The sequence below is a fragment of the Hirundo rustica genome, chromosome 6, assembly GCF_015227805.2.
Source record: "Hirundo rustica isolate bHirRus1 chromosome 6, bHirRus1.pri.v3, whole genome shotgun sequence".
Classification (NCBI taxonomy): Eukaryota; Metazoa; Chordata; class Aves; order Passeriformes; family Hirundinidae; genus Hirundo; species Hirundo rustica.
This window is the reverse complement of record NC_053455.1, coordinates 49,504,202-49,530,838: the sequence shown is the minus strand read 5'-3', so window position 1 is coordinate 49,530,838 and position 26,637 is coordinate 49,504,202. Positions and strand designations below refer to the sequence as shown.

The window sequence follows — 26,637 nt, the reverse complement described above, 5'->3', positions numbered from 1 at the left end:
AACTGACCACGTAAATGCATTTCTACAAATATCCACATTTTTCTTAGCCCCAGTTCTATGTGACAGAGGTCCCAGATAAAAATACTGAGTAGAATCAGTATCAAAGAGGAAGAAGTCATAGGAATATGCAGTAAAACTTTAAAAGTGACTGTCATCACCGACTTCCATTATCTCATTTATTTAAGGTTGCTTGGTAGAGTAACCATGAAATAATATTTTGTATTTTTTTAAAACAGAATTAGGACTCAAAGCACAGCAGGTGCCATGAAACAGCAAAAATAAGGTTGTGAATTTTTGGTTTCTGAAGACTGGCAACATCCCCTCCCACAACCTGTGACTTGCATACCCAGTGAAAACATTAGGTTCACTGTGAAGAAGAAAAAATCAATCTGTGTATTCTAAAGAGCCTGGCATGCACTTTCAAAGTAATCCTTTCAGACATGGGAAATTCAAATTTTCAAAAGACAAGCTAACACCTACTAGCTCAAGGTAAGATCACTGATAATAAAACTTAGGCTCTCAAATACCCGTATTTCCAGCACTGATCAGAATTGGTTTAATAAATGTTCTCCTTGGCCAACAATCCACTCAAGAAGATGAAACAAAGGGTAGGATCAAATAGAGGCTTCAGACTTGAATCAGTTCTTCATACAGTTCTTCATTCAAGGCAGACCAGTAAAGGTGAAAAGATTGCCTTTTGCCAGCTGCTCTAAAGGAATGATGTTGAGACAGATTTGCCTCACAAATCCACAGCAGAGTCCCTTATATATACACCTGTACAGAGAATTGAGCTAAGTGGTCAAAAAGCAACCAATGATACAGTGGGATCTTTGAATATGCTGCAAGCAGCCAACGTGGGAAGTTACTGCAATGTTTCCCAGACTTCAATGCAGGAAACATTTCTACCACTTCTACCTTTGGGCCAGCCCCACAGCACCTTCCCCAGCAATGACTGCAATGCTAAACTGCAAACCGGACCGGACTTTTACAGAGATGATTTTGCAGAGCTTTAATGTATGAGAACCACAGATGAAGAATTAAGTAACACCTCTGTCTGTTCTACAGCAAACACATTCGTTTCACTTGTGTTTCTCACCCAATAAGTTTTCAAGGCATTCTGAAAGCAACTACAGGGCATTGCTGATGTGCTGAACTCACCACTACAGCTGCCACAGCTGAGCCCAAAGTATTATATTCCCCCCAAGAGAAGGCTAATGGCAGGACTTGCAGGCTTCCATCATGCCACAAACACTGCTTGATCTCAGCAGGTTTGTCTGCAGCCAGGAGAAAAACTGCTTGCATGGTGCCACAGCAACCTCAATGATCTAATCCACTGGGAAGACTTCAGTGACACAAACAGGAGAAGAGCCATCAACCTAGATGGTTTTTGTGGTAAAAAAGAAATACATTTACACCAAGAATTCGAAATACCCATAATAATTAAAAACCTTGTAAAGCTTTCTATCTTGCTTTCTGCCCTTATTTTCTGGCAAAATTTTGAAAAAATCCAAAAGTCACGAAGTTGAATTTTTTTTACTATAATCGTAAACCAATTATTGTCTAAATGTTATAGATACAGAGCTGTTTACCCCAGAAGTGGATGCTCCTTTTCATTTAAACTGCACTACCACAGTGAGTGATCTTTAAAAAATCAAGATGCTTTTATTTTTCTTTGTAGTGGTTAAATCCTAAAAAAGAGAAGTAGCAGATCAAGAAGTCAAAGAAAAAAAATCAATTCACTATTTTCTATTTCTGGAATTTACTTTTGTGTGTTTAAGTCATAAACCCTTTCCCAAAAGTAGCAAAGCAAAAGGATTTTCCTTCATCCACACATTAAAAAGAACACACCACAAAACAATGAGAAATCTAAATAGATGGCCAAAGAGAGGAAATAGGAGCAGGGAATAAGATCCAAGAAGCAAAAATCATATCATATGCTTGCATCAGAACACAACACAAAGTACAACATCTAGGCATATAGAAGAGCAATAAAGGAATTGCATAGTTATAAACACCAGCAATGTATCTTGTCATAAAACTTAAATGTCAGACACTGTAATAACATTGTCTCATCCGTTAGACATTGTTAAATGGCTTTCATCCCTTCCCCTCAGTATTCTCTTGGGAGGTCCAGCAGCACCTAGCTTTTCATTATTTAATTTTTTTTTCTTTCTATAGAAACAAACCATGGTCTGAGATTTCCAAGGCTTTAAATGGGTTCACAATTTTGAAATCAACTAACAGTGGAGGCTGCAGGAAAACCTTGACAACTTCAAAAAATAAAAAAGCTGGACAAAAGGGATTTCCACTGAAGCAATCACCAGTAAGAAATATGGCTAATTAATACTTGTTAATTTAACACTTACAAGAACAACATTATGGCAAACAATGTTCTAGAAAAACAAACACATCCTAAAAACTCCTTACGGCATCCTGATGCACTTGTTAACAAGGAAGGGATTGTTTACATTAGTTTTACACCTGGGAGGGGAAGGAAGAATTGTAAAAAATGGGAGCTAAACTGGCAAACTGTAGTAGGCGGCATTTTCAAAATCAAACTTTTAAGGTAAGAACTATCAATTTTTTTCTCTCTGAGAATGATTTTGTTTTTAAATATTTCTAAAGGTTTTTATTTCTTTTGCTATGACACAAAAACAAACAAACAAACAAACAAACAAAAAACCCCACACAAACCAAAACCACAAAACACACACACACACAAAAACAAACAAACAAACAAAAAAACCACACAACCCTCCCCCACAAAAAAAAAACAAAAAAAACCCCAAAAAACAAACAAACAAAAAAAAACCACCACCAACAACCACAAAACAAAAACCCACACCAAAATTGCGAGGCATAGTTTTTGTTTAGTCTTTGCCGGCATCTGATTACATGCAAAATCCACTGCATTTATGGAGACCTCAGCAATCAACTGCCAGGAGACCAAGAAAAAACCCTTAGGCAGGTATTAAAACAGGAGACAGTTTAGCATATTTGTCCTCACAGGACTAGATGAATCACGAATCACTTCCACTTTTTCTTCCCCCTTCCCCCTCCTCCTTCCACAAGAACACTGGTTGAATGCTGGGGCAAAGGCACAGATGGTATTAGACCATCTAAAACACAGAGTCCAGAAGCAGTTTCTGTCTTTGACAACCTCAGTTTAAATTAGAGAAAGGCAGCCAGCAGGCAAGGAGATGAGCCACCAGGTGGGAGGACAAACTGGTCCCTGTCACTGAGCAGACTACCCAGTACAGCAGTCTTGGAAGGCTGCTGTGTGCCATGGCACCACAGCAGAAACACAAATCTCTCCTTGATGAATCTTTCATTAAACAGTAGCTTTACAATAACTTAACCTAAGCACAAAGGCCAGAAGGACTGGCAGGGCCCAGAGTTTAAGTGACTCGTTGGTAAGTGAAAGCTGGAAACTCCAGATAAATACAAACGCCATCACCAGCATAAAAGTACAACCACAACCCAGGTTCAAACCAAATCCAAAACCCCTAAATTAAAAGCAGGGAGAAGCAATCTGTCTGTGTGCCGGCACTGCATTGGTGAGTTTATGGCCCCACAGAGACAAATGGGTTTAAAAGGACCAATGTTACAACACAATAAATAGATGGATCTGGCACAACTAAGCTCTCTCCCATGCCATTCACCCACAGTAACCTACGCATTAATGCAGTATATTCTCTACCTCCAGAATGCATACTACCTATGAAAGAATAACTTTTCAGCAGTAGCATTTTACTTAAGGAGACAGAAAAACAATGAACAACTAACAAAGTCACTTCCACTAATACAGAAAAGTAAACCATTAAAAAGACTGTTCGATCAAATTCCTGTGAGGGTAACTTAAAACAGGTATTTCTCCTTGACTATTTTTTCATAAGATTTCGGTATTACAGAATCTGCCAATGAAATTCATCAACACAACTGAAATAGGAAAGATAAGCAGCATTTACACCAGAAGTTCCTTGACCTAAAGTTCTGGGATCAGCCAAGTAAAAAACAATTACTCTAACCTCAAATCATCATCATTTTGGCATTATTTTCCCATCCATAAAAGGAGGTATGGATGAGATTTCTTTGCAGAGAACGCTGCAAATTGATAGCTTTGTTCCAGTTCACTACAGTTTCTTATTGATTTTCTCTCGTTTTTGCCTGCATTGATTTGTTAATTCCTTCTCTGTAACAGTCCTAATGACAAATTGAGAATGAAAAACTGCATGCTTTAGGGACTTTTCCACCGACCTCTAGCTTCAAACCACATTTTCACTTGCACTTGGAACGTGTCCATGCACTTACCCTAGGTTAGATCTGATTCACCTTAAACTAGGTTGGGTGCATTTTACACTGTAAACTTTCTGTTCAGGCTTCTCATGGACAAACAAGGCAACCAAAATCACGTCAGTGAGGCAGAACTGGAGTTCTGTCACCCTCCAAGGTTGCTGCCCACAGTCTTAAAACCAAGTACATTTTTAAGTAATTTTGTAGCACTGCCCAAGGTTGATTAGCAGGCCTTAACTGAATCATGCTCTGAAGGGCATTCCTGAGCATTTATGGTGCTGGTTGGTGCAAATAAATCCTTCCAAGGAGCAGGATCACAAGTTGTCTCTAAGCTCGGAGCTGCAGCCATGGTGCACTGTTACTGGAACAATCCATGCAGAAGGATGGGACAAAATATAGTATGAACATAAAGGGATCAGAAAGTTACAACAAGGCAACTTAGATTAGTAATTCTGCTACTAATGAGCTCATTAAATAGAGATGCCAATTTGGTGTCATTGGGCCTCACTACTGACAGATGATGCTTGTCTGCACAAGCCAGGGCTACTGCTGCAAGTAGTTTTAGTCTCTTTTAATTTCCTGATACTTTCAGAGATCTCCAAGTAAGGTACTCATTTGGAATTCTAACTGCAACACACTACGAAATTGGAAATTAATTTATGACTTATGAAGCTTTCCCAGAGTCACATTTCTAACACCTCACTCATCACATGCTGGGTGGGTCTCCACCTCCTGACTTTATCCCATGTCAATCCTCTTCTACAACACCCCATCTGTCAGGAAATCGACCTTTCCTCGTCTCCCATACGGATTGCAGAGCAGCCTGGCCCTGGCTGCCACCTCACTGCTGCAGCACAACCCCAACAGACCAATTTTGGTAATTTTAAACCAATCCTTATCTGAAAAAGTGATATTTGGAAAGCCTCTAGTTTGTACCCACACAGCATGTGCTCCCTGGCACGCAAAGGCAGCGCAGAAGTTCTCCTTTGCCATCACCTTGGTGTGACTTTGGTTTCCCATTTCCCTCTATCCAGTGCCAGCTGCAGGAAAATTGATAGGAGTGGTAGGAAGCACAGTGCTGGGAACCAGTATCACCTCCTCTTTGCTTTCCAAAAATTACATACCCAGAGTTGGTGAGCTAGGCTCTGCTCATAACACACTGCTATTCTTAACTTGCAGAAATGACTTTGCTATGAATGTTAAATTGTCTCTCTACTTAGGCCATAAGATACTCTTGACAAACCATGGTCATGATGGTCAAACAGGATAAGAAAAGCACAGAATAAACTGGATGGCTACCTAGGCAAAAAGTGGCATTTGGGTTGCAGCAGTTTGGTACTGCTCTCAATTTCCTGTCTAGGAGAAGGGCAGAGATAACTGACTAACCCACAAAATAAATCCTGTTTCCTCATTGCCTGTGACATGACTGTATACTCTCAGTGTTCTTGCCGTGCTGCCAAGATTAGTGTTACTCTCCTACACAGGGCATGCAGAGCACACAAACACACGTAATCAAACACAGACTCGCTGCATTTTGTATGCAGACTGTAGTTTCAATCTTCTGTTACATCCTGTTTGGGTTTTTCCCCCCTAATAATAATTTCAACTATTTGATCTCTTATTTTCATTCTTAATTGCAATTTTTCACTTGCAGAGTGAGCTGTACTCAGAATCCACTTCTCCGTGGCCTTTATTTTCCTTTATTGTCCTTAAAATTAATTGATAAGCCAAGAACTCGATGCAAGAATATGAAAGGGACCACCTCTACATTAAATTTTTTATCACTGTATCTCTAAAACAGCATAACAAACTCAATCAAGGAAAATTCAGCAATGCCATTTCTAAAAAGACATTACTCAAGACTAAATCATAAAAGACATCAGTACATAACAGGGTAAAAAAACCCACTACACCTAAACCGAAAAACTCACAACACACACCAGTTTCACTTAGCAAGTGAGAACTACACATCAATTCAACTTTTTTTTGCATTTACCTTCTTTGCTAATACCCAAAGTGGTTATTTTTTCAAGCAGCTTAAAGAATCAGTTACTCCACACATATTCTCAAACTTTGAGCAGTAAAATTTGGTTTAGGAAAGTTCAACTTATTTCTCTCACACAAAAATACAAACCTCTCATTGTGAACATTCAAAATAAAAACACTTACAATAGCCAGTCAAACAAATAAGTATTTAAAAGCCACACACAAACCACAGAGATGATATATAATAATAATAGCTTATTTCTTTTGATACCCCTTAAAGCCTCAACTCTTTACTTGCAAAGAGGCCTCTAACAAATTTCCCTGATAAGTCAAAAACAGTTGTCACTTTTTTTTAAAACCAAAAGGTTCCATTTTCAGTATTATTGTGACTATGTGTTATGGTAATAATGTGTATACATTAATTTATCAGTTATATAAGCAATTAATTGTCATTATACAGATTTCTTAGATTTGTCTTGTAGGCAGCTGCTTAATAGTTTGCTATGTGAAAAGGGAAAGGAAGAAAAACAAGAATATGCTAAACCCAGAGCTACTGAGCTACTCTTCAAACACCTAAACAAAAATGACATCTTACTGCCAACTGCACCGAAAAGAACAGCGATAAACTTTGACGGCAAAGCGCCATGAAAATGTGGGCATTTATGATGTCATTCCCCGAAAGAAAGGAACCATACAGAGGATCCAAAGCAATCTGTATTGCACAGGATGAACCTGCACGTTGGAGCCATGGACCAGTGCAGGATCAGGATAAACACAGTAGGCACATGTTGTCAGGAGTCTATCAGTTATTTTCATTCCCTGACACAACTGGTCCCTACATTCATCATCAAGACTGAAGTTGAGTGACAGTTATTTTTTTAATTTCCTAACTGAAACTTCAGAGATCCCTCCTCAGAAAACCGTGATCTAGCACAGTTTACTTTGAGTAGAAAAGGACATGATGAAAACATGGCTCCATGTGAGGCCATGAATATCCAAAATAACTGCAGGCCTTCCTTCCATCCAGCTTAGCAAGAAACATTCAGCACCACACAGACACTTCTCACTTGTTTATTGCTGCAGTAAATGTTTGCTGCAATGTGAATGACATGCTGAACATACCACAAACAGTAGAATGATAGCTATTAAAGCCAAAAATATCAAACAGACTGGAAAAGCATTTGGACAAGGAGGAAACATTAAACGAGATCTTTGTAGCATTTGCTAAATACAGAGACTCATCATATTTCGGGCCATTTGTATTTAATTGTCCTCTCATCTGAAGAGCGGCGGATGAACACGCATCAGATGAGTCAAATGTTCTGAAGAGGTGCCATCAAGGATGCTCCACAACACAAGAGCACTGCCTGCAAAATGCTTCACACAACTTCTCAGTGCCTTAGCCTATGCCACGTTGGTTAGGCACCAAAGCACTGCAAAGAAATCAGCAAATAGACCGGCATGTTGAGGTTCTTTAGAGACCCAGACGACTGTCAGTGGCAAAAGGCACAGTGCCTGCTCTCTGTCTGGGGGGATATCATGGCTTTATTCTTAGGGGTCCTGCCCCTGCTGGCCAGAGCTCTTTCCCCATCCCCCCCTGGCGTCCCGGGGCTTTTTCCCAGGGGGGATGGGCCCAGAGGCAGGGACAAGCCACTACCCAATCAGGGACAAGGTGGGAGTGGAACAGAGTTGGGTTACATTCCACTGTGGGGGATGGGCACTGCTGAGCATGGACAAACCATGTGATACAGTTTCCAAGGGGATACAATAGAAAACATTACAAACCCCAATATAAAAATGGAACACAATATAAACCAAATTAACACACTGTAACACCTGCAGTGGCAAAATGCAAGAACTTTAAACCCGTTCAACACCAGGAACCTCCACACTTTTAAACCTGACACAAAGACAACCTCAGATGAGTGGATAATTATCTAAAACTCAGGGGTTTGTTCCTCCTTTGCTTCAGTTTAAAGGAAAAAAGTGCTCTTATTTCTCAAGGTCAAGTTTTTCAGCTGAAGTCAAACTCACAATGGAATAGGTCACTCACAACACTTCAAAAATCAGGTTTTGAAGTGGTAGACACACATTGTAACAGTGTCAGTTCAAAGAAAGGAGAATCCCTGGTCTTTGGTGGAGAAAAGTAGGCAAGACATGAGCATGGAGAAAAGGAGTAACACAGGAGGTTAAAACTACTGTGCTGTCCTTGAGCTAAACTCTTATGTCTTTTATACTGTCCTCTAATCCTTAAATTAGTTTCTCCACTTTGGCTTTAACAATATTAACTGAAGTACAGAAGCAATCAGCAGACCACAGCTTTGCCAAAAATTCAGTTGAATCATTAAAAGTGATTTATAAAAATAGACCATGAATAAAAAAATCATCAGTTGTACTCCTCAACTGTTAAACTGTCTCTCTGCATTAAACACAGAAATTGGAATTGTTAATTCAAGGTAAGCAAGGAAAAGAACTCATCTTCCCTGTATTCCTTTCAATTCACCTCTCAAATCAAGTCCTGTCTCCACATGACAACAGATGGAAAAAGGGGTTGCTTATGTGTTAACAAAGAACAGCTCACTTCACATAGACTACATACTGTGATTTAATGCATTTTCAAGTACAAATCCTAGCTTTGGCATTATTTTGTAATCTCTAAGTGAAACAATTTCAGCCCTTATTATCTATTTTTCCTTTTTTCCATCCTAGGATGCAAATGATCCTCTTAAGTCATCTTTGTGCTGTTATCTCTGCAAAGAATGATGTCTGCTCCAGAACACTGCCATGGCTAATCATTCAAATCAGGTCTCTCACAGGTCTATAAGGAGGAACAGCACTGAGGGCAGCAGAATAAAGATGAGATTGTTGTTCCTCTTTCTTTTCAAGGAACGTGTCTTCACTTTCATGGATCACTTGTCCTGGCAAGTGTAAGTTCCACTGTGCAAAAGCTGCAGCTGCCTTGGCTTTGCATTGTCCGACCAATGACAGAACAATGTACTTGAGACGCTGCACACAGCACAGATGAAAAAAGTGTGAAGCAGATTCAGAAATGAAGCTGTCTATATGTAACTAATCACAGAAAAGTAGAGACACTGTGTCAAAACAGGTAAGAAAGCTGTCTGAGACTCAGGGGAGCTAAAAGTGACCTCTGGAGCTCCCGACAGGGTCCCTCAGGATGGCATCCCTTCCCTTCAGCATCATCCACGCAGCACAGCTTGGTATCAGGAGCAAACTTGCTAAGGGGGCCCTCCATCCCACTGTCCTTGTCATTGACAAACAGCACTGATCCCAATACCAGCATCTCAGGAACACCAGTCCTCACTGGTCTCCAGGTGGACATCGAGCCACTGACCTCAACCCTGTGACTGCAAAGTTCCAGACAGTTTTTTATCCACTGAGTCACCCACACATCAAATCCATGTCTCTCCAATTTAAAGACAGGATGTCATGTGGGAAAGTGTCAAATGCTTTTCACAGGTCCAGGTAGATGATGTCAGTTGCTCTTCCCTCATTCACCATTTTTGTAACCCCATCATAGGAGGCCACCAGATTTGTCAGGCTGGTGGTCAGATTTGCTGTGGTGAGGCCATGCTGGCTGTCACCAATCACATCCTTATTTTCCATGTGCCTTAGCATAGTTCACAGGAGGATCTGTTCCATGATCTTGCTAGGCACACAGGTGAGACTGACAAATCTGTAGTTCCCTAGATCTTCCTTATTTCCCTTTTTTTAAATCAGGGTTATGTTTCCCTTTTTCCAGTGGGAACTTCATTAAACTGCCGCAGCTTCTCAAGTATGATGGATGGTGGCCTAGCCAATTGCTCTGTCAGTTCCCTCAGGACCCACAGGTATATCACATCAGGTCCCATGGACTTGTGCACCTTCAGGTTCCTTAAATGATCTTCAAACCTGGTCTTCTCCAAGAGTAAGCAGTGCTTTGCTCTCCTTGTTCCTGTCTTTGCCCTCTGCGACTTGGGCCATGTGGCTGGAGAGCCTTTGGGTTGGTTGACTGAAACTCTTCAGCCTGTTTTAGAACAAGGCAACTCTTCAGAAGTTTCACAGGTTCTCTTTAATACCTCGCTCAAGTTTAATGCATTGGATGACTACACTCTGAGAGAGGACAGATGAGATGACCTGGACAGATCATTAATCTGTGCACCTTAAACAAAGCCCACCTTGTGCCTGTTCCCCCATCTCTGCTTTCCTGAGCGTGTCCCCTTCTTCACTCACCCTACAACTCAAACTGGAGACTTCTCAAGGAGCACAAGAGATCAAGAGTAAGCACAATGGGCAGAAGTTCTGGATCAGCCATCAACCACATGTCTCAAACATGTCACAAGTTTTTGTTCCTGCCCCACAGTACTGGGAATTTCCACTCTCCTCAGCTCCAATACAAGCCAGGAGAACTGTTTATATGGCTGTGCAAGCCTCTCCCCTGGATCATAGGGACCACCAGCTGTGTTTTGTGGGGTGCTGGTCTGGAGTTTCAGACAAAAGAAGGGCTGTATCTGGGCAAAGTCCCACTCTCCTCTGTTCAGCTGCACTGCAGACACAACTTACACCCGGCACACATTGATACCTGAAAGAACTTGGATGGAATCATTTGCTAAAGCTGATTATATCACAGAAAAAAATTAGCTCCTGAATGCAAATCCTTTTAAAAGAAATAATTGAATCTTATTAGCTTACAGGAAGAGCAAGCAAGAAGAGCTTGTGCTGCAGCATTTAGGAGGGTTTTATTAGGAAACTGTTCTGATTATTTTAATGTACAAAAAAACCCTAAAACAAAACAAAAACACACCACCACCAAAAAATAGGTGGGCAGGTGGAGATGGTAATTTTCTTCTTTACCTAAGATGCTCCATTTAGGCAAGGAACCGAAACAGGCATGTTACACAACAGCTCCAAGCATTGTTCAGATGCTGTGCTCTGTTGCTCACTGGAAACCACCATGTGCCTTCCAAGCTGCCTGTTGTCCACTCTGTCCCAGGTGAACACCTTGCCAGCTTCTAAACACAAAAAACATTTCAAGATTACTTACTCACCAAGTTCCTGAAATATGTGGATGCCAATTCAAAACCAAACTTTTTAATGCATCTTATCTACGGCTTCAAAAGCCTGGTGAAATCTTATTTCTGGGAACAGAACAAAAAAAACCATTAAAAACTAGCTCAAGATATTTTGTTATACTTCTATAGAGCTACTCATTCTTCATTAAATTCTTTTCTAGCAGAATAATATCTGGATGGTGGCCTGGGCTGTAAACAAACCATGTCAGTAAAGCTGCATAGCCTGGATATTCTGCATACAATAAATACACAAAGGTTACACAAAGGACATATTTTAGGTTAACAGAAGCACAAAAAAACCAGCTTATTCTGACACATAAAAGATTATGGAAAACATAATTATTTTCTATTCCCATTCTTTGCCCTAAACAATTCATTGCATGACCTGCATTTAACAGATTTTTATGTTTTCCTGATAGAAGTTACATTCTGTCACTACTCTTAGCAGAGTTATAGTCATTAGGAGACAGCTGGTTAGTCAGGAACACCAACGCAGCTGCCATTAAGCATTGGAAATGCACTAGTTTGTTTTCACATCCTTGGCCAAGGAAAGGTAACTTTAAAAGAAATCAGCACTGTATGGCTCACCCTTCTCTCCAAGGGTTATTATTCCAAGTGCACTGCTGCAGGACTGACACCATTCTCCTGTATGGATAACTTTCATAAACATCCTTCTTACCTCTGCTTTCCTTTAATTAAAAAGAAAAAAGAAAAAAGAAAAAGAAAGAAAAAAAAAAAAAGAAAAAAAAAAAAAAAAAAAAAAAAAAAAAAAAAAAAAAAAAAAAAAAAAAAGACAGCTTTATTTTCTTAATGAAGTGACTAGGTCCCTGCAGATAACCCATGAAAAGCTATCCCTTCTGGGATTCCAATTAAAAACATACACACAGCATAAGGTAAAGCCCTCAACTTGGTTTTAACTAGAAGCATCAACCCACATTCCTGCCCAGAAAGAAACCTGCAATGACCTTGAGTTAGGTACACACACCAGCCAAGCCTCAAACTGCTCTCTGGCATTGAACTCAAGTCATCACCTTTGGTTTATAGACCAAAAGATGTGGATCTGGGGAAAATACCATCCAGTCCAGCAAGTCAGCTTGCACACACACACCTTGTCAGTCAGTCAGTCCAGCACATCCCACAGAGGGGTTGGGTACAGGGGTATGGTCGCACCACCCAAAAGTGACAACTGAGAGGTTTCTGAACAGATGCCAAAACACAAACCCTTGGAAACCTGAACACCTCTCTTTTCCTTAGGGTGCTGTTAAACTGTCTTGAAAGGGACACAAGCGGACACTGCTGGTTTGTGGAGTTTAAGGTGATAATGCATTTTGTAAATAAACTGGAAACCTCAGTTCATATACAGAAGTACAGGCATTTTCCTTGGAAATCTGCTGGCAGTGGTATCTTTCACTCCAATCACTGCAAGTTTTTCAGATGCATTATCTCACTTCACTGATAATGCTTCCCCCAGAATAATTAAGTGGTAAAATTAGTTGCCCTTCTCTCTCAAGGGCACAAAGATTTTCCTTCGCAGCATCCTTTCGGTTCAGGGAAAAGCTGAAAACAGTCACATCCTACATTCAATATAAGTGAGGACTTTTAACATAGCTACATTTTGTTAGGTTAAAGGATAAAAATAAATTTCATTAAGAGAACTACTAGTGTATTTTCGATTAGGAAGACAGTTTGAGGTATAAAAACATGCTTTTTCTGAAGTTAGTATATTTATTTTGTAATTTAGACAGATCTCTGTTAAAAATACCTGCATCTGCAAAAATATACATAACAAATTTAAATACAGACTAGGCTTCAGGCTTTTACATCATACCAGGTTACTACACTTCTACAGAACCCTATTAGTGGACTGGGAAAGGATAGGCAGGCTGCTCTATTTTATATTAACTACAGGAACTGAAACTGTTTTATGAAATCTAAAGCCAGAAATATTTTTTTTTTAACATCTAGTTAGATCACTAACATACCACAGGCTCTCAAGCCCTACCCAGACATTGCTGTATTAATCCCAAGGACTACAGTTGAATTAAAGCATTTCAACTCTCAGAAGCCAAAAGTATCAAGTGCCACATGCAAAAACATCAGCAAGTTGTAAGGCCTCTAAAAAGGCAAGCTTTGAATTGATAATACAGACCCAGATCATCACACAGTCTACAGCACCATCTGTACACAGAGGCAACAAAAGTTTCTCTCAACTCAACCTTTTGGGGGAAAAAACTCCTTCCTCAAATAAATCTGGTGCTCTGTCTGGATCCAGACATGAACAAGAAACACCAGCCACTGACATAACAAATATGAACCTTTGCACCATCCCAGGAGTACCAGGGTACTGCTCCAGTGGAACAGAAGACTGCAAACATATATGAAGGATTAAAACAGCAACAATGCTTAGCTACAGCAAAACACCCGCCATCCACAGATTCTGCTTTCTTTCACTGGGCAAGCCAGCAAAGAATCACATATATGTGCAAAACCAAACAGAACCCTTAGCAGAATGTGAACTGCTTCTGTAAAACATGAATGTAAAATGTTTCCAATTACAAACACAGACCATTTGCAATTAACCTTTTTGTTTTGTTTTGCCACAATAAGGGAAACAAGTTTCAGCTGACTATTAGTACACAAACATGGAGAACATTCATAAAAAAATATTAAAGCCAGATTAATTAATTTTTGTTATTAGGAAGAATTTCTTGAATGCCCAAAGATTAGTTAAGCAACCAGTTCCTTCTCACTGCTCATCAATGCAGTTCTCAGTTCTTATTGAGACACATTCCTACCCCAGACTTCTTCCTGTTTGCTCAGACTCCTACTAATAGTCAATCATTTCTATTTTTCAGCCAAAAAACAGCTGTCTAGGGATCCTTAAAAAAAAAATAAATAAACTCAAAGTACATAAATCTGTCTTTTCTGAGAGAGAAACTAACAGAAGCTGATTTACATGTGCCTTTTCTGTGAAACACTGATCATACTTTCAGTAAACAAACAAAGAAAAACCCAGTCTCATGTGGAAATTTCAGGCTGATGCAAACACCAATGCATGGAAAATTCCGCCAAAGGTTAAAGTCTCGTCAAAATCCTAAGGAAAAGAAAGCACTGAGCTATGACAGAAAGTGTTGAGCAATTGTAATGGGAGGTATTGCTACTGTGCTGCTTATAAAATAGATCGTATTTTAAAATGTTCTAAGAATATTTGAGAAAAAGACATTAGTCATACAGAGTAAGGAGGTTGCAGGATGAATTATTTAAGAATGAAGGGTGATATAACAAGGAGTGTTGGTCTAATATTAGACTAGGACAGATTTTAATTAGAAGTCAAGAAAACATACACAGTGATGGACAGAGCACATCAACCATGGAAGTGGCTGAGACATCAGAAAATGGAAATACTGCATACAAGGCTCTATGCAGGAAGAGGGCACACAAATGGCAGGAGTTATTTCTACAACTTGTGTAGAAAGAAGCATAAAATATTGAAAAGCTTTTCCAGTTCTTCTAAGATACTAACAATGCTTCCTAAGACCTGGCTCTTGCCGTGTTCTGAGCATGGAGGCTCCAATTCCAAATGGCACTTCAACTCCTCTACTGTGAACATGCACATTGTCCCAGATGACTTTATAGAAAATGTTCGTTTTTTTCACTAGGCAAATGCTACATCAGACAAAGTCCAGAGGGTTCAATACCATTTAGAATTAAGAAGTAAGAGATATAAATTCATGCATCCTGTGTTATTCCAGTTCACAACCTGAATGAACCACACAGTACAGGAGTTCAGAAAGCTGAAAAACAAAGACAAAGGAGAGGAGATTTTTAAGAAAAACTTTCTGACAGCTCCTTAAGTAAACAATGGAAACAAAGTATGCTACATTGAGATTCTACATGATCATGCAGATCTGGTTTGGTCATGCTCTTTGAACTGTAGACATAGCAGTATGCATCAGTGTACACACAGCAGCAAATCGCCCAAAACACATACTCACATCCCTCACAGAATACAGATGAAGGTACATACATATTCAAGGGCTTGAATACAAACCACTCTCTGAAATGTTCCTCTGCATTTTGTAGTGGTGTGAGAGTTGTTTTATTGAGTTATTAAGTTATTTTTGTAAGCTTTTAAAGTTATTTTTGTAATGGTTTAGTCCACTGTACCCCCTGTGTTCTGTATTAGTTTTCCCCCTTATGAGTTAGGTATATAACCAGACGTTATATGCCAATCATGCCTTCCCTGCACCTGTCCCTGTCAGTTCCCCGCCTCTCCTCGCTGGTTGCCCTGTCTGTCACTTCGAGACCCTTCCCTGGACTCTGGAAAGATCCAGGAGAGGTGTCGAGTGGTAGGCTGGTTCCCGGGGAATCCCCTCCTGATTCGTTAATGGTTTAGAAGTTGACGCCCCTGTTACCACTCTCATGTTCCCGGGTTGGCTGACCTGTTGTCAGCCCTCCCCCGTTTATAAGTGGCTGTCAAGCTTTGATCTCTGCTCTCTCTGGGCAGCAGTCGGCTGAGGCAGAGCTTCTTGCTGGACTCCCCTTAATAAACTACCTTCTACCCTGCCTAAAGAGAGATGACTTTTTCCGTCGCCGCCATCGCAACTCCATCAGGTCTGCTCGCTGGTGTGGGGAACGAAGAACTCACAGGGAGGAGGTTACTCACCCTGCCTGTAACCTCGATCGATCCTCGCTGTGGCAGTGCAGAACTGAGCTAGCCTGCACGCCTGCCAGGCGTGAGAGGACACTGCTATAACATTTTCTTCACATCATCCTTCTGTCCTCATGTATAACAAAGCACCGACAGCTGAGAATGCCCTCAAAATTACAAGTTAATAGCCCTCAGAGTAGTGCAAGTCCGGCAACATTGCATAAAGCACTTCTAGTTGCTTCCTTCCTGACAGTGTAGCTTATCCTGTCCTGTTTTATACTGCGACTGAGGCTGTAGAGCATGTCAGTTTCCCCTTTTAGCACTTTTTAAATCAATTTGTCAGCTCAGCCACATAAGTGGAATTAGCAATTAAAAAAAAAAAAAGTACATTAGTTTTAAAAACAGGTTGGTTGTTTCTCAGTAAAACACAACAGACAAATAGGCACATTAAAATTTGCTTATTTTTATTAGACTCAGATTTATCTTTATATCAATTTTCTTGTTTTACAATAATATCATGCACTAGTGTTATCTCCATGAAATCTCTATTTGGTACTCAGGCAAGCTTTGAACTATCCTTCATAAATACTAGATGAAAGAGTTCATCTAGGCTATCTCAGTTCATGGCTGCAGTAATGATTACTTTTCAAATGAACTCTGGATATTCGGACTGAATGCCTAATCTCAGGCTTGAAATAAGAAGTTCTATATAAAAAATTCCTAATGCCTCCTTTCACATGAAAATTCACAGGAGCAGACATTAAAAATTGACATTCAGAGGCTGCCTCTTGCCTCTTCCCTGCCCGTGCCTCTTCCCTGCCCTACACATAGTAGTAACACTTCTCCCATATCTATGGATTTCTGCTGTCCTTCAGAAAATCACTGATGTCCTTGACCCATTCTGAGAAACTTCCTCATCTACCTAGAAACAGCACTTGTCCAGGGCATCCTAACAGAAAAACATTCATCCATACATCCTTAATTCCTTCTTGGCTAAAAACAGGTTCAATTCAGCAGCTGGAAACCAGGCACCAGCACATCTGCTGCCTAACACCTGTACCTTTGCATGGTTTCAGTAAAACACAGGATAATCTGTCCTAATCCTTTTAACACAGGCGTTCAGCATAAAGATCTGTCCACATCTCCTCACACATCTTCTTTCCATGACCTCCTTACAAACTGCTGCAGCTTCATATAATAGGGCACTCCTGTATTTTTTTGCATATTCATTCATAACAGCTATTAAGAATGCATCACTAAAACACAAATCTATGCATAGTATTGAGGTCATGCCCCATTCAGGGAAGTTCAAACAAAGCAGCAAAAGCATTTCAGGGATGACAGCAACAGAAAACAAGAAATATTTCCATTGCTACTTTCAGCCTTTGCAGTCACAGGCTGCAATACACAGCTGGTTCAGAATAGTCCATGGAGCATCCACACAACAAGCTGCAGTTCACAAGGATTCCAAGCACTCTGAGAACAGATTTAAACCTGCAACAAAAGGCCACAAGTGCTGCAGGAAGAGAACCATAAAGGCATCACCAGTCCTCCTGTAACAGCTATGGATTTACCAGTTAGAACTCGTACACTCTTCAAGTGGGTCAAAGATTCCTGCCATCCTAAGTTACATCACATGTCTCCTGGTGATCAAATTTAACCACAGGCATGTGGGCAAGACAAATCGACAAGATTTCACATCACTACAATGAGAGGCTCATCTGTGATCCAGCAAATAACTGGCTTCTCACTGTGACCCATTCCTACTGATGTGGGAGGAAAAAAAAAAAAAAAAAAAGAGAAAATCATCCCATCTCCTTTCAGAGCCACCTGGTGATATCAAAATATTGAACACCCAGTGACCTGTATGAAGATGGGATATAGTGGCAAATACTCAGCTAAGCAGGTGAAGCTTTGAGGATGTGTGAGATTCACCAACAGAAGATACCAGGTCTGTGAAAGTCTTTAACACAGACTAAAATGCTCAAAGCACAGAATGAGAGCTCCTTCAGCAACAGTTTACACCAAGAAACTTTGGACCCAGTTTTCTCCCCACTAGGCTGCCTGCATTCATTGTGTTTGAACTAATTGTGAAAGGGAAGGTAAACCAAGCCAAGGAATTGACCTGGCTGGAAAACAACCTTGGGAAATGGGAGCTTAGCTACAGCAAATACTGCTGAAGGCAGAGCTGTATTAAGTCATTTAATATTCCATATGATAGGCTAGACATAACTTGCCATTTCCATGACATGCTAAATTTGACATGCACTTTACCAATAGATCCATCTTTACCAGCACTTTGGACATCTTTAAACATCTAAACAGCCTTGACTTTCATTCACGAAAAAACAGGCATAGTCCTCCTTTTTTCCTTCCATAGTTACACCAAGTTATGTCTCAAGATGGGGAATGCTCTGTTACTGGGATTATTCACATATTTAACAGCATGCTTCACTGCTTTGAAAGACTGAACAATAACTTTGAATGGGGCAAATTCCAGGACACTGGAGTTCTTGTCTCTGGTTCAAGTTTTAGATGGGATGCTGGCCATTTTCCTTTTAGAGGAGACACTGGAAATATGAATTACCCCACAAAGATCTGAATAAACCAGAGGTAAAACTAAAATGTAAGAATTTAAATGCATGTGGAGTTGTGCTCATATTGCTGATATCAAACAGATATATCATCTTGGCTAAAAAAAGGAAATGGGGAGACATCATGAAATAAATGCAATTGTGAAACAAAGCTGGGGAAGGGGACTGGGGGCAAGGGTGGAATTTTAAAGCACCTATCAGACTTTGCATTCATCCCACAAGGTGAGAAAATTCCCTCCTTATTTCCCTCCGCTCATGATTAGAGAGTCATGACTGCCTCACCAGCTGTGCCTCTGGCTTATTTTAAATTCAAACTATGACACATATCTCACTTTTAGACTTTTAATAGCAATGCCTTAAAATGCAGATTGTTGGCTAAAATTAGTTACATGATTAAAAACAAATCTAACTCATCTCTACCCAGCAAACAGAAGAACTGCTGCATTCAAGGTTCAATAGAGGACTTAACTCTTCAACTAAAAACAAAGCCCCAACAAAAAGCAGAAAAAAAAGAAAATCAAAGCACAGTTTGGTGATGTCTCCAGAAAAGCAAGATGCATAAAACATTAACCAGCTATGGAAAACTATCTCAAACTGCATCATAGTATACCAAAGGGTTTTTGTTCAGTACTTCTGCAAATAAATTCTGCACTATGCTACTACAGTAGTATGAGTCACACACTTTTACTGACATTCTATAGCCTATTCTATACATAATATGCTGCATGTGCTTTTATTTGTTTCCAATTATTTTCTTGTGTTGGATTTTGTAATCTTTTGTTTGTAAAAGGTCTGCTTAGATGCTTATTCCCTTTTGAGGCAAGGTCCAGGTCCTGTTTCATTAGACTTAACACAGTACAGTGCTACAGAAAATCTTATTCAGAGATTACAAATTACAAAATAGGCGTGTTTTCTAGCTCATTTTATAAAAAGCATTCCCTCTAGCTGCAATGTTGCAAACATTTGTGATTCTGCCTAATTTGGAGAACACAAGATCCTGCTACTCTCAATATGCCATCGCCATCTGAGCCTCAGAAGGAACAGGCGTGTATCTACAAGAGATAAACAAAGGGAAAGCAATTAAGTTCCCAATGCTAATATTTACCTTGTCAAAAGACTAAAGGGCATACCGTGGAAAGGAAGACACAGAAAAATAAATGCTCTGGAATGGCAGTCTGAAGGAGAACTGGGATTTTTCACTGTTGTCCACAAGATGCATTCCCAATAATCAGAGACCAGTTGCACAAGAGATTTCACTAGATAACAAGCCTCAGACACACATGATTCTGAAGAGTCACAATGCCTATAAAGAAATAGAAAGCATTACAGAAATAAAGTGTTAGAAGAGCAATCCTTGGATTTGCTAAGTGGAAGCTTGAACTTCCTCAGTCACTCCAGAAGCAGCCGAGTTCTGCATCCAATGGAGTTCAACCCTAACTATGTGCTGTTCTTAAGAAATAAAGTACAAAGAAGTGAACAGTATCACAAACCCAACAATGGCACCTCCAGAGTCTCCGGAGATCACCCGCCTTGTTCAGAGTCAGAATATCGTTATAAGAGCAACTGCAATTGACTAAGAGTGGGCTGTGCACCTCAAATAATGAGCAACCTTCCTCCTGACAGGAGGAACAAAACAGTCTAAAAGAGGATGGGAAGGAAAATTCATACTCTTTGAAGTCGAGAGATGAATAATGAGCAATAAGGTGATGTATCCTCTCTAGAATATCCCAGTTTCTCCCTTTACCCACAAGAAAGTTTTAAGAGGTGGGCAAGGGAGTGGAGGAAGAAATAAAAGCACAACACAAGATTCCACCTGGGTCTGGCAAGATGCTTAACATCAAGGAGACTGCAGGAAGAGAGTGGAAAAAGATATAAATGGTTGCATAATGGTGAAAGCATCCAAATGCCACTTATACCCTGAAAAAAAATCCATCTTTTACAAGGGAACGCTATCCAGCTAGCAGAGTTCTCTTTGACTCCTGACTTCCTGTGTCTATGTCTCTTAACATTGTGAGGTGTTTTCAGCATTTCAGAGCTACAGGCACAGAGCATGGGACAAGTCTAAATATTTAGAAACTTTTTAGAAATGTTACTAATGAGTGCAATGCAAGTCCATCCTGTAAAAGAATCTGAAATTCCCAGACAAGAGTGAATGATGCTAGTGAGATTTACTTCTGATGCTTACCTAGTGAAGCAATAGCTGTCCACAACTACCTCTATCTAGTTACAACATCTTTGCTTGCAGTTCCAGCACATCTATGTTTAAGGTTTACCTAAGTATGTATATGAACAGAGTTGTAATATAAGTATTGATGTGCTATGTAGCCTGTTACTAAGAGGGGCTTAGGTTTTAAAGCGAGAGAGAGGAAAAATAAGGGAACTACTCTCATTAGGACTAAGGAGAGGACACCAATGAAGAACAAAAAGCTCCTGTTTTATCAATACCTTATTTTCTCTGATGTTACAATAGATATTGACCAAAAGAAGCAGTACCCTCCTATTCATGCTTCACACAATACAATGAGATAGGGCAGCTTCTAAAGAAACCATGAGCTTTCTCCTGTGCTTAAACAGATTTTCATGAACTTTGTTTGAACACTGCTCTGGTGAACTAGAGGAATTTTAAATAACTACGCAGATTTTGAAATCACACACAGCAGAAGTTTGTTGTATTTTAACTATCAGCTCCTACCTGTGTGCATGGCCACAGTGTTTTGGGGTTATCTTGGCATTGTGTGTTCTCTTTATCTCTGGCAAGGTGAAAAAGCAAGAGGAGACAAACAATACAGGATTTAACACCTTCCTTTGTACAGTGTGACTTGTTAGGATGATTCTTCAAACCACGTGAACATCTAGTAATCCACACTGCCACCTTTTTATTGTCCTCATAGCCTGACCTTAGCTTCTGGATGTTTTAGTGACCATTTTCTCCTCGACGAACACCTTCAGCTCCAGGCAGCCATGTCATTAGCAGGCACAAGCCTGAAATGTGTGTACAGGCAAATTCCTACAAAATACCCATCAGCTGCAAGGTCCAAAATTCAAGATGAGAAATGCCAAACTGATTTTCAGTTTGCTTTCTATTTTGGGGTGGAAAGGACAAACAGGAAAACACACTCCTAAAGGAGTCTCTGTATGTATATTTTGGGCAGCTTTGTAAAGGTAAATTTTTGAAAATTCTAGAAAAGTATGATTTCCTATATTCACGATAAAAAGATCTTAGCAAAGCTGACATAAAGCACTGCCCCTGAATAGATCTTTGACTACACAGTGTTTTTAGATTTTTTTCTTTTAGTTAAATACTAAGTAAAAATGGAGAATGAGTCACCTAAGGAAATCCCACCCTCCTAGGGTTTCTCTCCTGCATGAATCAGATGCTAATACCTTCTATTCATCCAGGTCTTTGTCCCCCAGAAATAAACCATTGTGATTGTTTTATTATTACATACTGTGGGCCCCATAATACCAGATAGAGAAGAAAGCAGACCTGTGTTGGAGTCCAGGGCATTCTTTTGGTTGCCCTGGAGGGTTAGGGACTTAGGCAGGGGGGTCTGGGACCCCAGCCCAGAGCCCAGAGTGACACTGGATTTGATTTCAGTCCATGGGAGAGGCTTCTTGCACTGCAGGAAGCATTGCAGGCCACAAGAGTGTAAAAATAGTAGTCTAGTATATCACAGGGTGAAAAAACAGTGAGTTTAAGATTCTTAGCATTGAAGTGAATGGGGCAAGATGGAGAATTTAGGGCATTGTCCCTTTCTTCTTCCTTCTTGTTCCCTCACTCCATTTCTGCAGTGACATTGGCACAAAGTAGTTAGTGAGGATCGGGTCAGAGTAAAGATGACCTTTTTAGTAATAGTGATAGACATTAGTAATAAATAGTAAATAAAGAATACCTAGCAATTAGTATAAAAGATAAAGACAGCCCAGAGACAAGAGGAGTCACCAGATGTCTGAGCCGCAGCAAACATCTTTTAGACACTAAGAAAATTGTAAGATAAGAACTAATAAAGGAAGCATGTAACCTTAAAGACTCCGTCTTTTCCTGCATTTAACACAGAGCTTTGCAGAAAGCCAGAACTCTAAAACCACCTAAATGCTGAGGAATTTAAGCTCCTAAAAAGGAGCCCCCGACAACTAGCGTCTCTAAGATAAGCAAAAACAACTCGCTGTCCCTGAGATAAGACAGAAACAACTAGCACCCCAGATGAGACAAAAACAGACCTGAACCACACAGACTCTTAAATCCAGCAGAACATCCCAAAAACCTAAAATATACCCTAAGCAACACAGAAAATGTAACTCCCCTTCATCTGCAGAGCTCAATCTCAGTTGTTCGGGATCCATACAGAATATGTGTATCCACACTGAGAAGTCCAAATAGGAACTACAAAAAAGAGTGAGTTCACCCTCAGTTTCAACTACCACACCACAAACTGTGGTTCCTCACAACTGGAATACTTTAAAACCCACACACTCTTGGCAGATCTCATCATACCACCCAAGTATCAGAGCCATTCTACAAGACTACAGACTTGTTATTAAAAATTTACAGCTGATGATATATCTCATGTATCCTACAGTACCTTACATCAAATTATTTATTTCAAAATTACTTCAAGGTAATCACGAAAGGAACAATCTACTTAGGCTTTATGGATATTTTTCCTGTTTGTGTCTAGGTTTTTAAGGAAAAAAAAAAACTTCCTGAAAAGTACTGTTTTTCAGAAGTACTCAACTGCTCTACTAAGCTCTTAAAAAGCCCACTACCTATGTTTGAATAGTATGACTCATTAGTGAGCATTAAACCTGAATAATTAATTACTAAGCAAGAAATGTCACTTAAAGATTATGAAAACAAGTATTTAATGGCCTTAAAATGCTACTAAGGTTAAATAAGATCAATACACTTACATGCATAGATTGTGCGCACATAGAGAGCTGCTTTCAAAAGCTGAGCTTAGAAATGCTTAGCTTAGTAAATGCGTAACTTTAAATGAAGTTATTTGAAAATGCAGTAGCCACTTCTCAAAGGCCAATAAAACTAAGGAGACAGAGTACATACACCTTGTTCTTGGCAATTAGTTGCCATGCACATTAATTCAACTATCAGGTAATGATTGGTTCCAGTTTCTTATTCCATACAAAGTGAGTGCAAAGCACTTCCACCTTACTAAGGATTCCAACTCTTTGTCCGAGAACATGTTATATCCACTTTGCATAACTGCAGAAATTCTTAAGTGCAAATTCTGTTTTTTGTGTGCTTCACATAAATTCTCTACACTAAGAAATTTGAGCTGCCAAAATTTCAATCAATCCACTGTCCTTTTACTACATCCAAACTATGTTATATGATATGATAACACCCAAAAGGAAATTGTAAATTTTTTTGCCCCCACTCAGATCTCCCAGCTGGAAGAGGGTATAGGGTAGAACTCCCCCAACACAGCCTTCCAGTCCATGCTCTTTTTTTCTGGATAACAGGCCTGACACAGAAGCATCATTGTGGATAGCTGCTGGGACAGCATATGAGAGCCTCAAAGCTGAATAAAAGGCAAGAAAAAAAGAGGCAAAAAAGGAGGTGAGTTGTGTAGTGTCTGTCATAGCAGCAACCAAACAACAGTGGTCTTGTGAGTTCCACACCTGGATCTTTCTCTATTAAGACCTATGAATACAGAGATTGGAGGCAGCTTATGACAGAAGTTAAGAAACAGTGAATTTTCTCTTTCCTTTACTTTTACTTCTTTGCAGCTTCAAATAGGTGCATTGACAGACACAAGTAAAATGTGAATGATTTCGGTACTCTTCAGGAGAAAGGGTTTGATATATAACAAAGCAGAAACAGTCAAACAGTAGAGCAAGTGGCTTAGATAGTCCCAGCAGTTCCAGCTGCAAGCAGTCAGAAGAACTAGAAAGACGGGGACTCTTATGGCCAAACTATACTTCATTTAAGGAAATTTGTATCAGCTTTGTACCCTGGTTTCACAATAGTTGTGAGCGGGAGGTATTTTTAATGCAATTATCATTGTTACCATTGCAAGAGTTTAATTTGCTTTAAGAGAAAAAGAATTAGTAAAAACAAACCCCCAAGGAATAGCACAGAGCCAGCAAGGTGCCCTTCTCAGCCCACAAAACTACAGCTCCTCTTGCACAGTTGCTCTGGTGCTGGAGGATACTGAAAACAGAACAAACACCACATTTACAGATATTCTGCACACAAGCACATACTTATTAATATATCTGACCTTGTTTATTACATTTGCAAAATCATGAACTGCAGCAATCCAACCACAGAAACCAAAGGGAAAAAAAAAAAGGAAAATTAGAGAAAGTAATAAATTCCTTATCTCACCCACTAATGACTTGAACAAAATCAAGATCAGATCCACATTTTAAAGCTACATTTTTTTTCTGAATGCTTTTTAAAGATGAAAATTCTGCCATATTGGGACAGTTACATTATTTAAGTCCACAACAATCATTGCTCCCACTAGTAAAAGAGAGGATATGACAGACACAAGAAAAAAAAAGGTGGGGGGGTAGAAATTCAGTATAATAGTCCCTCTTTCCACATGTGGTCTAAAGGCCCAGAACATAATGCTGAATGATGAGTGAGTCATTTTCCAAACTCCTCCAATCATGGAGTACTTAATAAAATACATCTGGAAAGGACTAAGCAAGTATGAATCACAGAACCATAGAATCATTAAAGTTGGAAAAGAATTCTAAGGTCATCAGGTTCAACTGCCAACCCAGCCAAGTTCACTAAAACATGTCATCAAGTACCATATCCAGAGGTTTCTGAATACTTCCAGGGATGGTGACTCCACCACTTCCCTGGGCAGCCTATTCCAAGGAAGGAACAGGCCCTTCCATGAGAGGAAGCCATAGCCAGAAGATCTAGGACAGACCAGCCTTCCGTACCTTATCTTCCCCTTCTGCTGTGGGAAGGGCACTCTGTGGGCTGCCCCACACATAAGAGGAGCAGAACAGATTGGAAATTTTTTGATACCTGTTTTCCTTCTGCTAAGCTCATTTTTACTGATGAGCTAAATTTAACAAAAATCCATTTAAATCCTACTCTTCCCAGGCCATCTGAATCTCCATTTGCCAATGCAATATCACAGCTCAAAAAGGGAATTTCAAATGTTGAGGTAAGTTTCTTTGTCCCCAATGCCAATCACTGATGCTTCTATTTTACAATGAATTCTATCAATTTACTGTACAACTGGAAGTCCCTAGCACCAAAGAGAGATAAAAGAGGGCTGGTGACTGAAGAAAGAACTCAGTTACTGAAAAGGTAATGTTAGGAAGATTCTGTGACAAATCTTTGCATATGAACAACTCTCAACACTTTCATAATAACCTTTCAGAATGTACTTTCAGTTCCTATTGGACCCAACCTCCTCTTCAGCAATCAAACCACTGAATGAATTTCATCAAGACTTTTATCAAAACCACGTAGAAGTAACTCCCAAGCAGGGGACAGCATGAATAAGAGTGTAGAAACACAAAGCAAACACACAGACATACATACAAATGCTCTTAACTTTTTAGGTTTAAAAATAAAGCTAAGGAATGATGCCAGCCCACAAAGCCAAAGAAAATGCCAAAATCTTCTAGGTTACAGCTATCCAGAAAAAAAAACTTAAAAAAACCATTGTGTAAGTTGAAACACCAATGAGATGATTGTGTGATAGAATGAGAAGACAGCCCTGAAGAGAATACAGAAAAGATTCCATATGCATTTAGGATCTTTCATCTTGTTACTGTACACTAAATTTCCCACAATTCCCAGTGCTAATTTCTGAATTTTGGTCCCCAAGCTTGTGCATATCTTTCTCTCCTCTTGCCATGCTCTACACTTTGTAGTCAAATGCAGGAATTTCAAGATAGGCCCTGAAGCTTCAAAATTGACCCCTGAGGCAGGCGGACAAAGGCTTTTCTTTTCTGAACACTCACTTCTTGAACTCACGTTCTGCTTCAAAGAGGTTATTGGGTACCTATTGATTTGGAGGTTTTGATTAAGCTACTTTTCAGTATTTCA

General features: G+C 39.8%; 1 protein-coding gene across 1 annotated transcript in view; it reads right to left on the bottom strand.

The window, feature by feature from the left end:
* SERGEF (secretion regulating guanine nucleotide exchange factor) overlaps nucleotides 1–26,637 on the bottom strand; it is a 166,609-nt gene that overhangs the window by 122,947 nt on the left and 17,025 nt on the right. The window contains 2 exon segments of the mRNA XM_058421057.1: nucleotides 11,131–11,288; nucleotides 11,937–12,037. Coding sequence (XP_058277040.1) covers nucleotides 11,131–11,288; nucleotides 11,937–12,037 — 259 coding nt within the window.